At 30.5% G+C, this 16,062-nt stretch overlaps 2 protein-coding genes across 3 annotated transcripts; one reads left to right on the plus strand and one right to left on the minus strand.

The window, feature by feature from the left end:
- Positions 1 to 2,304: 2,304 nt before the first annotated feature.
- Positions 2,305 to 6,442, plus strand: LOC105770376 (UDP-rhamnose/UDP-galactose transporter 6). Of its 2 annotated transcripts, none has more exons than XM_012591548.2 (6): positions 2,305 to 2,552; positions 3,524 to 3,767; positions 4,313 to 4,497; positions 4,580 to 4,780; positions 4,899 to 5,060; positions 5,824 to 6,442. In XM_012591548.2, the coding sequence occupies exons 2-6, from the start codon at positions 3,638 to 3,640 to the stop codon at positions 6,151 to 6,153; spliced, it is 1,008 nt and encodes a 335-aa protein (XP_012447002.1). In that variant the 5' UTR covers positions 2,305 to 2,552; positions 3,524 to 3,637; the 3' UTR covers positions 6,154 to 6,442. The 2 variants fall into 2 exon arrangements, with proteins under 2 accessions (XP_012447002.1, XP_052487841.1); XM_052631881.1 differs by lacking the exon at positions 2,305 to 2,552 and adding an exon at positions 2,608 to 2,731.
- Positions 6,443 to 11,418: 4,976 nt separating this feature from the next.
- On the minus strand, positions 11,419 to 13,757 carry LOC105770755 (40S ribosomal protein S18). The gene is made up of 4 exons (XM_012592091.2): positions 13,623 to 13,757; positions 13,183 to 13,343; positions 12,280 to 12,468; positions 11,419 to 11,750 (listed from the first exon to the last, which is right to left on the minus strand). The coding sequence occupies exons 1-4, from the start codon at positions 13,623 to 13,625 to the stop codon at positions 11,645 to 11,647; spliced, it is 459 nt and encodes a 152-aa protein (XP_012447545.1). The 5' UTR covers positions 13,626 to 13,757; the 3' UTR covers positions 11,419 to 11,644.
- Between the last annotated feature and the right edge of the window lie 2,305 nt (positions 13,758 to 16,062).

Genomic DNA, 16,062 nt, shown 5'->3' on the forward strand with positions numbered 1-16,062 from the left:
GCTACAAAACATATCAAAATCTATATACACTTTGTTGAGCCGAGAATTGAATCTTGGATGCTATCGTACTTCTCAAGTCTTTGAAATCTAATGTTACTCAAGCATAGAAATAAACAAAATTGCACGCTAAACAATAAAATTTAGTGTTGCTAACATGATTTGAAAACAATAGAACACATATATAACAAGTTTAATATAGTCAATATATATATACAAGATTCAACAATAAATTAAACCATATCCATCTTTCTTATCTCATGCTTTTATTTATCATATTTCCATGCTTGTTTAACGTATCATATATCATTATTTTGAATTCAACTATTATATCATTTCAATTTCAAGTATTATGATGAATATCAATTACACATATTAATCTATTTAACATTTACCATACCATCATAATCACATGTATTTTATGGCATTTCATAATAACATATTCATTTTCCCATTTCTCACAATCAAATCCATTAATTCGTATTATATTCATATCGACCCTCAAGGCTCGTAATAACCAAATTACACGGTCTTTCACATGTTATCATCAATGCTATGATGTTCATATACAATTTCAAAAATCAACATTCAATATTTAGCATCATTAACCAATTCACAAGTTTTATAATTCCTATTAACCGGATACAGACTTAAGATGGATACACAGATCAACCAACCATCACACCAATATAATTAGCACTTGGTGCATCATTGGTACGTCCAAAGTATATTGTGCTTCGTGCCTCATTGGTATTAACCGAAGTAATATATATATATATATATATATATATATATATATATATATAAATGTGTCTAGCACCTCATCTGTACATCTGAAGTATAATATGTGCTCTACGCCTCATCGGTATAAATCGAAGTAAATCCCATACACTAATCCTATGACATGCCAACTATACCCAACTCAATCTGAGACTGTCAATAGGGCATTCAATGTTTCATAACATTCATATTTCACATATTATAAGTCATTACATAGCAAATAAAACATTGTTATAGTTTTACAAAATCGTATTTATTATTTTCATATGAAAATCAACCTGTAATGATTTAGTAACATTTTAAGAATATTATTTTGATATAAAAATAAAAAAAATATTTTTATCATTAATAATATTATGTCATATAAAATTAATTATAGAAATTATTCATATTTACTAAAATAATTAAATATTACACTCCATAGAAATTTTAAAAATATGGACAATATTATTCACTGGAAATAAATTAAACAAATGTGTGTATACATATTTTAGGAAAATATTAATTTTATAATAGTTTAATACATTTTAAGCTCTAAAGTTGTCGAAATTAAAATTCATTGAATGTACAATGAAATTTTTATTTTAAATAATTATATTTTAAAATATTAAGATTTAATAAAACTTTTTAATATTAATATTTAATGAATTTTAATATACTCAAATTTCATAATTATCTTCATACACTTTTAATTCAAATATTATAACATTTTGTATTGGTTTTAAAATAATTGTAAAAATTAAATGAAATTTAGAAATAGTAATAATTAATAAGATTAAACTGTGAGATATGTGAAATACAGAAAATTAATAGTGTAAAATATAATTTAATTTAGACGAAAGCACTTATTATGAAAATATAAATGGTGTAAATGTTATATTTATTTATTTTTCTCATTTCTTAAGTCCTTTTCCAAAAAAAAATACTTAGATAAAATAACTACATTGAATTACACACTACCTTATACATGCAAAAACATTAGTAATTAGAAGTAATAAAAATATTATCTAAATTCAATAATATTAATAAATTACATTTGGAATAATTAAATACTAACTTGAGTAAAAAAAACTGTGATGCCTTAAAGATGATCTCACTCCATATACGAAGTAGAAGAAAAACAGTTAAAATTTTATTATTTCTTGACGTTGTGTCTACATTCAATTTATATTGGTCTGTAAATTTTTCTATATTAATAAATATAAAATTAAGAATTAAATAATTTTTAAAAAATTAATATTTAATTTTATCAAACAACATGATATTTAATAATTAAAATTTTAATAAAAATATTTAAATTATAAGTTTATCAAGAAAAACGTCTTAATCTTAAAAGAATCCGAAAGAAAATTCAAATATAACGTTTACAAATTAAAATGTTTGATCTTCAACATGAATCATCGAGCCTTTTAATCACAGTGAGGGCCTCATGGGCCAAATTCGAATTATAATTCTTGAAATTAATACATTAATTAAAAAAAAAAAGAAGAAAGAGAATAAAGTGTGAAATGCCAATTTGATGTTCACATCTCATTTGCTGGCTTGTCTGCCTGGTTTTTATTTTGTTCTACTACCTCTCCCTTCCACGATCCCTTCATTTTCCAACTAATTTTCACATTTTAAATAATTAAAAAAACTGAAAATTTTCTTCGCTCTCTCTCTCCAACACTCTAGGGATCCAAACAAAATAATTAAGTCCCTCCCCTTGCTGAGCTACACTTGCCGTCCTCATCATTTCCCTCTCTCTCTCGTACCACGACTGCCTTTCCAAAACGGTACGATGGCCCGTCGTTTTCCATTTTCCCTTTCGATGCGTTAGATCTGTTATTCGCGTTCTCCATTGATTTCAATTCTGAGATCCAACACTGGTTTATTTATTTCTTAGATCTAATTTTACAATTTTTGTCAGTGTTTCCTTATTTACTTGATCTGGATCCATCGATTCATTGATAAGGTTTATTTATTATCTTTGTTATTTTTATTTTGTTGTGATTTTTAGTGTTTAAACAGTTCAATGTGATTCGCTTTGATTTTTTCTGATTGATCTCTCAAGGGAATCTAAAGTAAAATAGTTATAGTTCGATTAAATGTTCGAGTGTTCTATGTTTACTGTGTTTAACTAACTCGGAATTCTACATTTATCTTTGATGAGATTAAATCGAAATGTTTAATTTGATGTGAACTATTTTCTGCATGAAATTATGTTGAGAGTTTGATCCAAACAGGGAGAACATTGACTATTGATTAGTTATTGTAGAACTCAAAAATCGTAAGTTGGAGTTGAGTTGATTTCATATGTAGTGGTGGCTATAGTCACGATGATCTAATGAGCACAATGATTTTTAAGTCTATGGATGTGCTTTGCACTCCATGCTTAGATATTTAAATGGATTTTGCGGTAGCTTTACTCCGTTAATGGTTGCGTAGATCTGTTGTCAAATTGGATAATTCTTCAGAGGCAGAAGATGTTTTAGTCGAAGTCTAGGCATTGAGTTGAGTAGATTCATATGGATTTGAGGTTAGTCTGAGTCACTAACTCATATTTTTACTGTAGCAATTAAAGGAATTCGTGTAGTTCATATCTGTGTTCATGGTTAGTTTGAGTTAGTAACTCATATCTTGATTGTAGTTAATGTATTTGCCTGAGTATCTTTTCAGCATGTCTTTGCAGAATATTTTTCAATAAACTTGCAGTTCAAGTATTTTTTTTTTTTTTGTTTCTTATTTGTGACTATTAATTTTGTAGGATTATTGCTGAAGTTGTTGAAAACTCTTGGATATCATATGCACAAAGATGGATTACTTATAAAAATTTGAGTTATACAAAGATTTGGGGTTATTACTTACAACTACATAGAAAATGGCTCCAGCTAACAAGGCTGAAAGAAAGGCAGTTGTAGATGCGTCTGCCTGGATGTTCAATGTTGTCACTTCTGTTGGAATTATTATTGTCAATAAAGCCTTGATGGCTACTTATGGTTTCAGTTTTGGTAACTTCCTTTTAAACTCTTTTCATTGCTCCCTCCGTCCCCCCTCTTCATATGCCACAAACATTTGAAATTTGAGATTGTGAGTAGTACGATTGGGTAGCAGATAATCAATACTGCAAAAAGGCTATGCAATTGGCCTTATCATGCACAGAAATGAGTTTTGAGGTTCAAACCTTGAATATGCTTAGTGTAGGTTTAAATGGTGGAGAATGAAATGCATGGCTATGACTCTCTTCCCTTACGTGTTCTAGAAGGAAAAGAAATGGATTGAAGTTGTTGAAAACATTTGAAAAATAATAAGAAGAAGAAAATTGCACTGATATTGTAAGAAAAGATGAAAGGAAGCCTTTACTTGGATGTTGGAAGTAGTTCATATTAAGTTCAGGACAATTGCGATGCTCTTGTAATACATATCTTCAAGTAAATAAGCTAAAGATTATGTTTTTCCTTTTTCCTTTACGAATAAGTTCTCATTATGCTTTGCTTCAATAAGGATGTAATAAAATGTCACTAACTTCTTTGTATTTGATTGCTAATTGTTGCAGCCACAACATTAACTGGTTTGCATTTTGCTACCACAACCTTGATGACAGCTGTTCTAAGATGGTTAGGATACATTCAATCTTCTCACCTACCCATGGCTGAGCTTTTGAAATTTGTTTTATTTGCAAACTTCTCTATTGTTGGAATGAACGTTAGTCTGATGTGGAACTCTGTGGGATTTTATCAGGTAAAGTATATTATTTGCTAGATTTTACTAGTTTTGCTTTTTAGATGTTTTCAAAATCACAGATTCTCTAATTCAATGACAGATTGCAAAGCTCAGTATGATTCCTGTATCCTGTTTTTTGGAAGTTGTGATGGACAAGATTCGGTACTCCAGAGACACAAAGCTGAGCATAGCTGTTGTTCTTCTGGGTGTTGGTGTTTGTACTGTGACTGATGTGAGTGTTAATACCAAGGGTTTCATAGCTGCCTTCATTGCAGTTTGGAGTACTTCTCTGCAGCAGTATGTAAGTTGTTCTTTCTTGTGCATGTATAAATTGAATCTTCTAATGTTCTAAACTGCTTCATTTGTAGAACTTATATGCCATGATTTATTTATTCTTGTTGTTTTTTTCTTTTGTGCAGTATGTACATCACCTTCAGCGAAGGTACAACCTTAGTTCCTTCAACCTACTGGGACACACTGCTCCTGCCCAGGCTGGAACACTGCTGCTATTAGGACCATTTCTGGATTATTGGTTGACAAGCCAGAGAGTTGATGCCTATAATTATAATATAGTATCTATTGTAAGTGTTCTATCTATTTGTATTCTTTGCATTATGAGGTTTTTGTGTCATGGTAGTTGTTGCCATCAGTTTAGAATGAGGTTAGATTTACTTGTTTTAGACTTCAGGGTTGCTGTCAGAATCGTGTTCATGAATGTGCACTGTAATTCATGCAGTTACTTGTATTTCTTTCGACCTACTGTTATATTTAATTTGCATTGCATATCATGTTGCAATCTGCATTCATTTCTAAGACCACTTACATGACGTATGGTGCCTAACATCTCTTAAAACATCTGTCTACTAAATGATTTTAGGCTTAGCGGAAGTATTTGTGCTCATTCTATTCTGATTTAAAAAAAGCATTTAATTTTTAGTGATTTAGTTTTGTTACTCGAACTCGGGTATGAGTGTAGATACAAGTATGTGTCATATATGGGTGTCAAACATGGGTACTTCGTGAAAAATGAAGAGCCAGTGTTAACATTGGTTGCATGCAGCACATAAGAGATGTACTTCCTCTCCTTTCTGTCTCTTTAGCTGCTGTATAAAATAGACCTGTACATTAATAGTATACTATTCAAGTCATAAGTTCACTTTGGTACATTTTTATGTGGTTTAGCTGCTGCTTATTTTTGGTGCCTGCCTTTTCCTGTATGTAGTTATGCATATGCCTGTAGAAGTATTCTTGAGCTGTTCATAATTCCAATTGTAGTTTATTCCTGTGACTTTCAGTTTTACGGGATTAGTCGCTAACAATTTTCTTGGTTCATGGTCGTTGCAGATGTTTATATTACTTTCATGTACTATAGCAGTTGGAACCAACCTCAGCCAATTCATCTGCATTGGCAGATTTACTGCAGTCTCTTTCCAAGTACTTGGCCATATGAAGACAATCCTCGTATTGATTATGGGATTCTTTTTCTTCGGAAAAGAAGGCCTCAATCTACATGTGGTTCTGGGCATGATCATAGCAGTGGCTGGAATGATTTGGTACGGAAATGCTTCATCTAAGCCTGGTGGGAAAGAGCGTCGCAGCCTATCTCTTCCTACAATCCGACAACAAAAGCCCAGCAATTTATCGGATTCTAATGAACATGATTCGAAAGTTTGATTCTCCTCCATGTAGGTAAGTTAAAAGCATACAAGGTTAGCTGATTTCAGAAAGCTATTGGTTTTATCCATATGATTAGAAGGAAAAAAACAGCCTTAGTTTTAATGATTTTTATAGCTCTTTATTCTTTGGTATTGGGTTCACTTTGAGGGTATGGATTATTTTCTGATAGGATTTAGATGGCTTTTGAAATTTGCTTTTCATATTTGAGGAATATAATTTATATAAATTTTTGTCCTGCTTCTTTTTGGGGGGTTCAATTTACTATAAGAACCAATCATTTTCTTCACGTTGAATTTATCATTTGAAGTACTAGTAAAAATGCCTGGTAAAATCAAAGACCTTAAATACTAGTTTGAAAACATGTGCTATTTTATTCCCAGTTAATTTTTCACACTTTTGTCCTTTCTAAATATATGGTTCTTAATTGACTTATATGTTTCTTAATTGACTTAATAACAAATTTGGCCACTAACGTTTACATACTTTGTTAAAATGGTCCTAATTGTATTTTTGAGCCTTTTTAACCATCAAGATAATTACATGTAAAAATAATAAAATAAATAAATTATACATGAAATAAAATGGCCCTAACGTTTCTTTTTTCAAACTATTTTTCTAATAAATTTGGTGAAAGTATCGTTAAAAAATGATGTGGAATATTTTAATGAGACCTAATTTATTAATTAGGTAATCAATAAGATAATTACATGTGAAAATAATAAAATAAATAAGTTATACATGAAATTAAAAATAACAATTAATTTAAAGAAAATAAATGTAATTATTGAAAAAAGTTTTAAAATGAATGCATACGATTGTTTACCAAGAGGTTTCAAAAGATGATTAATAAATCATTTTAATTTTTTTAGATAATTATTTTTATTTTTAAAAATTAAGAGTAAATTTTTAACTTCATGAATTATTTACTTTTTTATTATTTTTACATGTAATTATTTTATTGTGTTATCTAAGTAATAAATTACATTTTATAAAAATATTCTATATATGAAATTTCATATTATCCTGTTAACTTTTTAGCGGTCATCAAATCTGTTTAAAAAAAGCAATTCAAAAAAGAATAAAAGTTGATGGAAAAAAGTTCAAAAATACAAATAAAGCTATTTTAACAAAACATGTAAATATTAGTGATCAATTTTGTCATTAAGCCTTCTTAATTTAATTTCATTTTAATTTTTTTAAAAAGAATATTATATTTCTTAGTTTAATTTATTTTGACATACATACACTATAAATGTAATATTTGATTGAATTTTAGTGTTGAGTCATAAAGGTAATACATATAATTATATATGTAATTTACCTTTTAAAAATGAAATGAAAGATCACTGAAACTAACTTGTTGTTTTAATTTTGTTAACACAACCAAAATTTCTACAATGAAAGATTAAATATGTTTGTGTCACAACTTGCCACTTGAACTAAAATATAGTTTTAATGATCTAGTTTGATATCTCAAAATAAATATTATTGGGCATCTAAATTTACACCGTTAGACCAGTTAATTAATGTTGCTATGTGTTAAATCAAGATCACATTAGCATTACAATGTATATATCCGAATGCATTATCCATGTCATATCATTGTTCTTTTCAAGTCACTTATAACAATTTTTTACTATGATTTAAGTTTCACGCTGGACTAAGTCAATTGATTTGGAATCTATTTAGAATAATTGGTTACATTATTACCCGAACAAATAATGTTTTTAATGCATTTATCTTTTTTTGGATCTTAACTTTTTTTTGTTTTATCTCACTTTTTAAAGTTCTTTTGCAAGTTGCTTGAAAGAATGTGATGCGGTTGTTGAAAGCACAAAAAATATTCTATCCCTAATAAATAATGAAAAAGAATAGTAAAAGGGAAGTAGGGTTAGGGACTGGGTTTGTACAATATCTTGTTCCATGAAATCTCAGGTAGAATCTTGCCCAAGAAAACCTGTGTTCTTGAAAAAAAAAAGAAAATAATAGAATTAAATGTTTGGATCTGGAAACGAAAAATAAAATAAAAACAAAATTAAGAATATTGAATCGAAAATTTGATAAATTAAAAATAGAGTTGAGAGAAAGGAAATTCTTATGGGAGATTACAGCCTCCAGTTGTCTCGTTCCGCCTTGGATTCAATCCTCGGTTTTTAAATGATTCTTCCCAAATCGAATAAGCAGTTATAATGGAAGAGGATGCCTACGACTACCAGCTCCAAGGATTTAGACTTACGATTTGGTGGAACCTGACTCTAGCCAACAATCGCTTCTGTGTGATCGTCTTATGCTAGATCAACGCTTCTCAATGGCGAATCCCACGCCATTTTATCTCTTGGGCTCGCCAACCTCTGACGCAGTAAGCTAACGAACCGACTGTGCAACCTTCCCAAAACATACAAAGCGGCCGTTTTTGCATACATTGAAAAGCTTACTTCTTAAGGGGCATGGACGAAAGCGTCAGCCCCATAGTGCAAAGAAACAATGAATACTCGTTGAGAAGGCTAAGTACGGATTCTAAGCCTCATGAACCCTTTTGGGAATTTTCAACAACCTTTGGCTAAATGAGTTTAATGGCTCATAGTTGTGGTATAAAAGAAAATAAATAAAATAAAAATGGAGATTTTATTGAAAGGAAATATGAGAAGAACAAAAGCCTAAACTTTTGAGGAAAGAGTGTTTATAGAAAAAGATCGATCTTTTTTGAGTCACTTCACCCCCTATTTATAGTGCTAGAGGAGATAGTCTAATACTACTTAAATTCCCAAAAGATAAATACATTTAATTGAAGATAAATAAAGATAAATAAAATTAAATCCTAAAATTAAATAATCCTTAATAATTATCTTAATATTAATTATCCCAATATAATAAAAATAGAGTCTGATATAATAAAATCTCTTCTTTTTGCATTTCAACACTTGTGTTCTCCATGCTTGCACTTTTGGCACCAACTTTTCTTTGTGTAGCATATTGGCCCATTTTATCTCTAAATTCACGCTTTTGGCCCTTAATTTTGTTTTTCCCTCAAATTTAGTCCCTATGAGATAAAAGATCATAAATAGTTCAAATTAGCAGGATTATACTCAGAATAAATATATAATTAATACATAAAAATACGTTATTCTAGAGTGTTATCAAAGGGTATTTTTTTTATTTTAATATTTCACATGGGTTAGCCGTAGGGATGGAAAAAAAGCCCTGAATTTGACGAGTTCCGAGCCGATAGGGTCGATTTATTTTTTGAAGTTGAGGGTCAGGGCAGGTTAGTTTTTAAAAATAATTAGGTCGAGTTTAGAATGAAACCGCCCACCTCGTCCAAGATATTTACGAAATCACCCTCAATACATATTTAATATTAATTAAATTAAAAATCCTTAAAATTAATCATTACTAGTCTCATTCTCTCTATATTGTCTCCTTTCACCCCCTCTTAAGTTTATTTCCCCCATTTTCTATTTTCTTAATTTAATAATTTATTAAAGGAATATTTGTTATTTCTTTTTTTTTCTTTTGTGTTGTAATCAGAGCATGTGTGTAAATATATATTAGTACACAACTCTAGAGATAAATCATTAAATTAAACTCGATTAGATTGGATCGAATCGGTTTGGAGTTGAGTATACTATTAATTTTCGAGTTTGGGTTTGGAGCGAGTTATTTTTTAAAGTCGATGTCGGGTCAGGTCAGAGCATGGTGGTAGAGCATTGGGTCGGGGCAGGCAAAACACCGACCCACCCCATTGCCATCACAAGTTAGCCAATGGATTATAAATGGCTAAAAATGATTTTTTTTAAATATTTTTAAAATTTTAGAGTTAGGATTAAATTGACAGATTTTGTAAATATTGATGGCCAAATTTATTGAATTTTTAGAATTAAAATTAAAATGACAAATTTTGTAAATATTGAGAGCTAAAATTCTTGAATTTTTATATTTAGGATCAAATTGATAGAATGTGTAAGCATCAACTCGAGTGACTAAAATATTTAATTTCAAAATTTAGTGACTAAATTGAAAAATTAATAGTTGAGTGACCAAAATAGAATGAAAAACATAATTGGGTGACCATTTTATAGCTTACCAATAAAAATTAATGTTCAGCATGTTTCACATCATTTTTTTAACAAAAAATATTAATGGAGGGGCTAATTTGCACGTTTCGAAATGTACAAGAGTTAAATTACCCATTTTTCAATAGAGGAATCGGAATACAATCCACCCCTAATTTGCACATTTCGAAATGTACAAGAGCTAATTCTTTGCAAGAACTTATGACATATTTTAATATTTATTAATCATAACCACATTCAATAAATTGATCAAAAATATTATATTTTTGAATTAGTATTTAATATATTGGCAATGTATTTTTTTACTCCACAAATAATTATAAAAATTTGACATGTATCTTTTTTTTTACACTTATCAATCCCTTGTTCTTGCTCCACTAACCGTGAACTATTCATACGCTCTTAAACATAAATAAAGAATCCCAATCTTTGATAATTTTGTTATCATCTAATTGTTTTCGCATGGCCCATTCAACGATGTAAAATATCACATTGTGATAAAACAATCAATTAAAAAGATCCTCTAATTCCAATTAAGAATTTATTGGGTCCTTTAGGAACAGCGCCAAAATTGTGAATTTTTATTCATCATTATACCCTTTAATAACTCATAATCAGACCTCTGTAGCGAAATATTTGGAGCTTGACAATTTAAAACAGGCTTTTCAAGTACTTAACTACTATTTAATAGCTGAAAATGGGAGAATTTATATTTCAATCCTGTAGCATCTTTTTGAATACAGTCAATAATTGGTATTTTCCCATCATCATTATCATCATAATTATTGTGAATACCAAATAATTTATTGTACTTTTTATAAGAATATTTAATATCATATATTTAATATTTATTTAAAATTAATATTTAAAAAAACTAAATATTAATTTATTTAACATCAACATTGTTACCAATACTAAAACATTTTATTTATGAATTAGACAAACATTATGAGTAATTCTAAGAATAAAAAAGTAATATTTAAAAATATTTCTTTAAACCAGTCAACAGTTTTTCTTTTGAAAATATTTAAAATATTCTATCACTTAATTACAATAAGAACTTATTAAAATTTATTTAACACTTTCCTTAAATTACAATTCTTTCAAAAACTCTAGTTAGACCAAACGAACTACTCTGAAAATAACTGAAAACTATATCATTAGATAAAGTTTCACATCCATCGAAAAATAATAATCAACCATTTGAATATGATTAATTAATGAATGTTGGGAAATTCATTGACCTGAAATTTGCGTATTCTAATGTCATGTCTAACATTGCCATATTCATAGGAGAAAACTATTAATTAAAACAAAACGTCTGAAGAAGAAAATCACATCCAAAATTTGTCTTCATGCAAACAGTGCCTAGAAGCAAGGAAATAAACTCTGCCTCAGGAAATATATATATGCACTCAACGCTTCTTAGAGACACCAACAGTCTTCCCTCTGCGACCGGTAGTCTTGGTGTGCTGACCGCGGACACGTAGGCCCCAGTAGTGCCTCAGCCCACGGTGGTTCCTGCATGATGGTATTTCAAAATGTTAGTTGCCATCTCATGTCCCAAAACCCTAGACTAAAACCACAAATAGAAATTGAATCAACTGAGATTCAATCTACTTCTTAAGAAATCTTAAGTTAACACACTCTAAATTCGTACTTTCTCTATAGTACTCAATAATCGGACATAGGTAGGTAAGAATGTATGAGCCTCGGTATATGAACAACTTTAAAAAAAACAGATGCCCTTATCCAACATTAACCCTGAGTCTGGATAATATAGGCACAAAGAAAGGCCAGGACGGGTGCTTAATTCAGTCCCAATTACAAGTTAAAGACGAGAATGCCTCAAATAAATTGTCTAAATTATTCAGTTGTGATTGAAAATCATGATACTCAAAACTCCAGTGTGAGTGTCGGTTATGAGTATGTGTCCGAAACAGGTATGTTGATGGTATCTTTCCTAAGGTTATGTATCAAATAATAACTGGCACATAAAATAAGACATGCGCAAAGACAAATCAGTTAAGAGCAGAAACAAAGAATTAACCTGATTTTCTTCAAACGCTCCAAGTCATCTCTCAACTTCATGTCGAGAGCATTAGAAACAACCTGGGAATACTTTCCATCCTTGTAATCCTTTTGCCTATTCAGAAACCAGTCTGGAATTTTAAACTGCCTGGGGTTGGCAACAATGGTCATGAGATTGTCCAGTTCCTGTGCAGTCAACTCACCAGCCCTGACACCAGGAAGAAGTAGATCAAATAAGTTCCCCACAATAACTACAAAACCCAAATACTATTGAACAACCTCATCAACCCACAGCCTATGCTTCCCACATGATTATGGACTAGAAATGTAATGACCAGGACATCACCCTACAGAATAGGATTTGGTCACCACCTTTGCATCAAAAGTATCATCCTTTTTTAGCACCCCAAACCCTCTTTATAACCCGTAGGTGCACCTCCCTTGGTTTGAACCAAAATGTCTCACTCAAGAGAGTCCTTTTCACAATACGTGCTTTATCTACATGTGTCACCACCCTACCAGAAATTCCCTCTACCTCTACCGTGCTGAAGCTTGGTAGTTTCCACCGCCCATCCAGGGCTGAGACCTGGGATTTGACCTCAAAGTGACTATATTTGATTATATTCATCCAAATACCAACTCCATTTTTATATTGTCATTGCATGACATAAGAGATGTTGATTCTAGTCTAACTCTATCTAAAGTAGAAAGAAAAAACTCATAATTTTCTTCTACATGCACATAATCTACTTGCAGCTAGATCAAAAGTAATCACTTCGGCATGAAATGCCTCAAATCATATCATATATCATTGTCTAAACTTTCAGTCATAGAGCATCTTAGTTATTCCCAATGAAACCTAACATTGGCATGAAAATAAGAGCGTCCATATATATCTAAAAATTTCAATACAAAAACGAACCTCTTGTTCATATCGACATCGGCCTTCTTGCAAACAATGTTAGCAAAACGCCTTCCGATACCCTTGATGGAAGTCAAAGCAAACATAATCTTCTGCTTTCCATCAACGTTGGTGTTCAATACACGTAAAATGTGCTGAAAATCTTCGTTGGCCACCAGAGACTGTAAACACGACTCAAAAAAAAACACGTTAAAATGAACTAAAACCAACGATCTTTAGGGAAAAAAAGAAAGAACACAATCAAAATCAAGAGAAACCCATTTTACAAGCGCTCATAACAATCCTTTTCCTCAAAAAAGGGTAAAAAATGAAGCGGATTTTGACTTTTTTTCTAAAGCTGATAGTGAGGTCAAGTACAATAAAGCATATAAAAAGCTGCAGAAAGAGATGAACTAATCAATTAACGACAATAGAGCTTTGAAATTAGGGATTTGGATTACCATTTTTGAGAGCGGCGAGGAGACTTGGGGAAGATGAGAGATGAGGCTCTGGCGATACTGAAGCTGATGAGGTGAGGCGAATAACCGATGGAGACCAATTTTAACTAGGGTTTAGTGCACAAATTATAAAATAAAATAAAAGGTAAAAGGCTTAAATTTAGAATAAATTATACAAATAAACACTTAATTATAAAATATTTTTATTTTAAATATTTAAAATAGAAAAATTTGTAATTGTTTAATTATTTTAGTCAATTTCATTAAAATATAAAAAATTGTAACTATATAAATAATTATTTTTATTTATCTCAGATTACATATTAGTAATTTATGTTTGAAATGTTACATTTTAATCATTTACGTTATCGTTTTGTTACGAAATTGTCACTCTACCATTAAATTCCGTTACCTCCCTAACAGTAATCCTACGTGGCAGTCCAAATGGGTTTTAAATACCAACTTGAATGTCAACGAAAATAAATTTTTAATTAAATAAATTTAATTTGGACTGAGGATATCCAAGTTGACATTTAAAACACATTTAGACTGCCACATAAAACCGTTGTTGGGGAGGTAATAGAATTTAACAGTAAACTAATTACTTCGTAATAAAACGATAACTTAAAAATGTAATATGAGACTAACAAAAATAACTAATTTTGTAGTTTAAAAAAAAATGACATTGACATCTTTTAAAATTTTGATTCTTTTGCTCTCTTTTTTCCTTTTTTTCTTTCTTTTCTGTTTTCTTTTTTTCTTTTATTTTCTCTAATCCCACCACCGGTGCTTCGACTGACACAAAACCACCACCAAACGACAGGTATCCAGACCCTCTATACATCATTCGGCTTAAATTTTCTCCAAAAGTGACCAAAACCCCAAGCAGAGGTCTGAAGCTGAAAACTCGATCCGTCAGCGTCCACCGTTGGACCGTCATGAGCCCCAGATATGTTGTTCTCCTCGAACTCTTCTCTACCTTCACCGTTCGGATTGTTAAACGGAGCTCTGGTGCCCAAATAACCGAGAAGCCTTAAAAGATGAGTTCTCCTTTCTATGTTTTTTTTTCCTTTTTAATTCTTTCTCTGATTTTTTGCTTTGCTTCTTGCTCTCTATCTTTTGCTTCTTCTTTTTTTAATTCTTCATTTGCTGTAGGTTTAGGTTTAAGGCCTTTTTTATTTTTAATTTGCTCATTTCAATTTGTGGTTTGATGGTTGACAGTGTGTATAGGATGAGGTTATGATTGGTTTAGGTCAATGTTTGGTTTCGGTAGTGGTGGAATAGAGGGCTCAGATGAGATGGTGAAAAATGGTGGAGTGAATTAAGGTAGTAGGGTAGTGTGCAGGAGATGGTATGCATGAGTGGAGGTGAGAATTGAAAAAGAGTCGAGAGGGGGCTGGTTTAGGGGTTGATGATGATTGGTTGGTTGGCACTTTGGTTTTAGGCGATGGTGAAGGTGAAAGCAAGTCAGTGACAATGGGTACTGGTAAAGGCAAAGAAAGATGATTGCCAAATGGGACGGTTTATTGATGAACAAAACGATGGAATTATTAACTATGCAATATAACTTTATAACGTTTTATTGTGAGTGCTTAAAATAAAAATGATTTTACAGTGATTATTTGTATAATTTATCCCTAAATTAGCAATTTGTTACCTATTTATATTTATCTATCTATATATCGAGTTGAACTCCCTAATCAATTGAATTCTAATTTAGTTGTAAATTTACCAAAAACACTTCATTTTTATAAAGTAATATATATTATTTTGAAGGTAATTTTATCTTTTCACATAAAATTTAGAAAAATACTTGCAATGAGATTTAATATGGTTCTGATAATATATACTCTTTTGATACAATGTTTAGAACTCCTTATAATCCCTCCCAACCCATAAATAGGAGAATAATAGGTTTCAACGCACTCAAACACATGTTCTCTTATATCAGCAACAATATTCATACTAATCGAGCTAAGATTCAATCGATAACTGTTACCTAATATTAAATATGACAATAATCTAACTTGGTTGTTGAAAATTGTAATATGATGCTGTTGTTGAAATTTTAGGTAGTTTTTTTCTTTATATTTTTTTCTCCCTTTTTTCCCTCTTCCTCTTTTTCTTTTCTCCCAATTTTAAAAGATAATATATTTTTTAGTATCTTTCATATTCGTTTTATAGTTTATGTTCGTAGCTCGTGATTATTCCTCTTAATAATGTCATTTCTAATATTTAAACATGCACTCTCTTTTGGAGTGTAATATACATTATCATTACATTCAATACTTATTAATAAAACGCGATCATTTTAATGTCTCTACTCATTGTTAAATCAAGCAGTTCCCTCTACCATTATCAATGCCATCACTTGCCATGAACCTCTTAAACTTAAACGCCATTGAATCTTCTCACTCCTTTGGATCATAACCTATATTTGGCA

The sequence above is a fragment of the Gossypium raimondii genome, chromosome 5, assembly GCF_025698545.1.
Source record: "Gossypium raimondii isolate GPD5lz chromosome 5, ASM2569854v1, whole genome shotgun sequence".
Lineage (NCBI taxonomy): Eukaryota > Viridiplantae > Streptophyta > Magnoliopsida > Malvales > Malvaceae > Gossypium > Gossypium raimondii.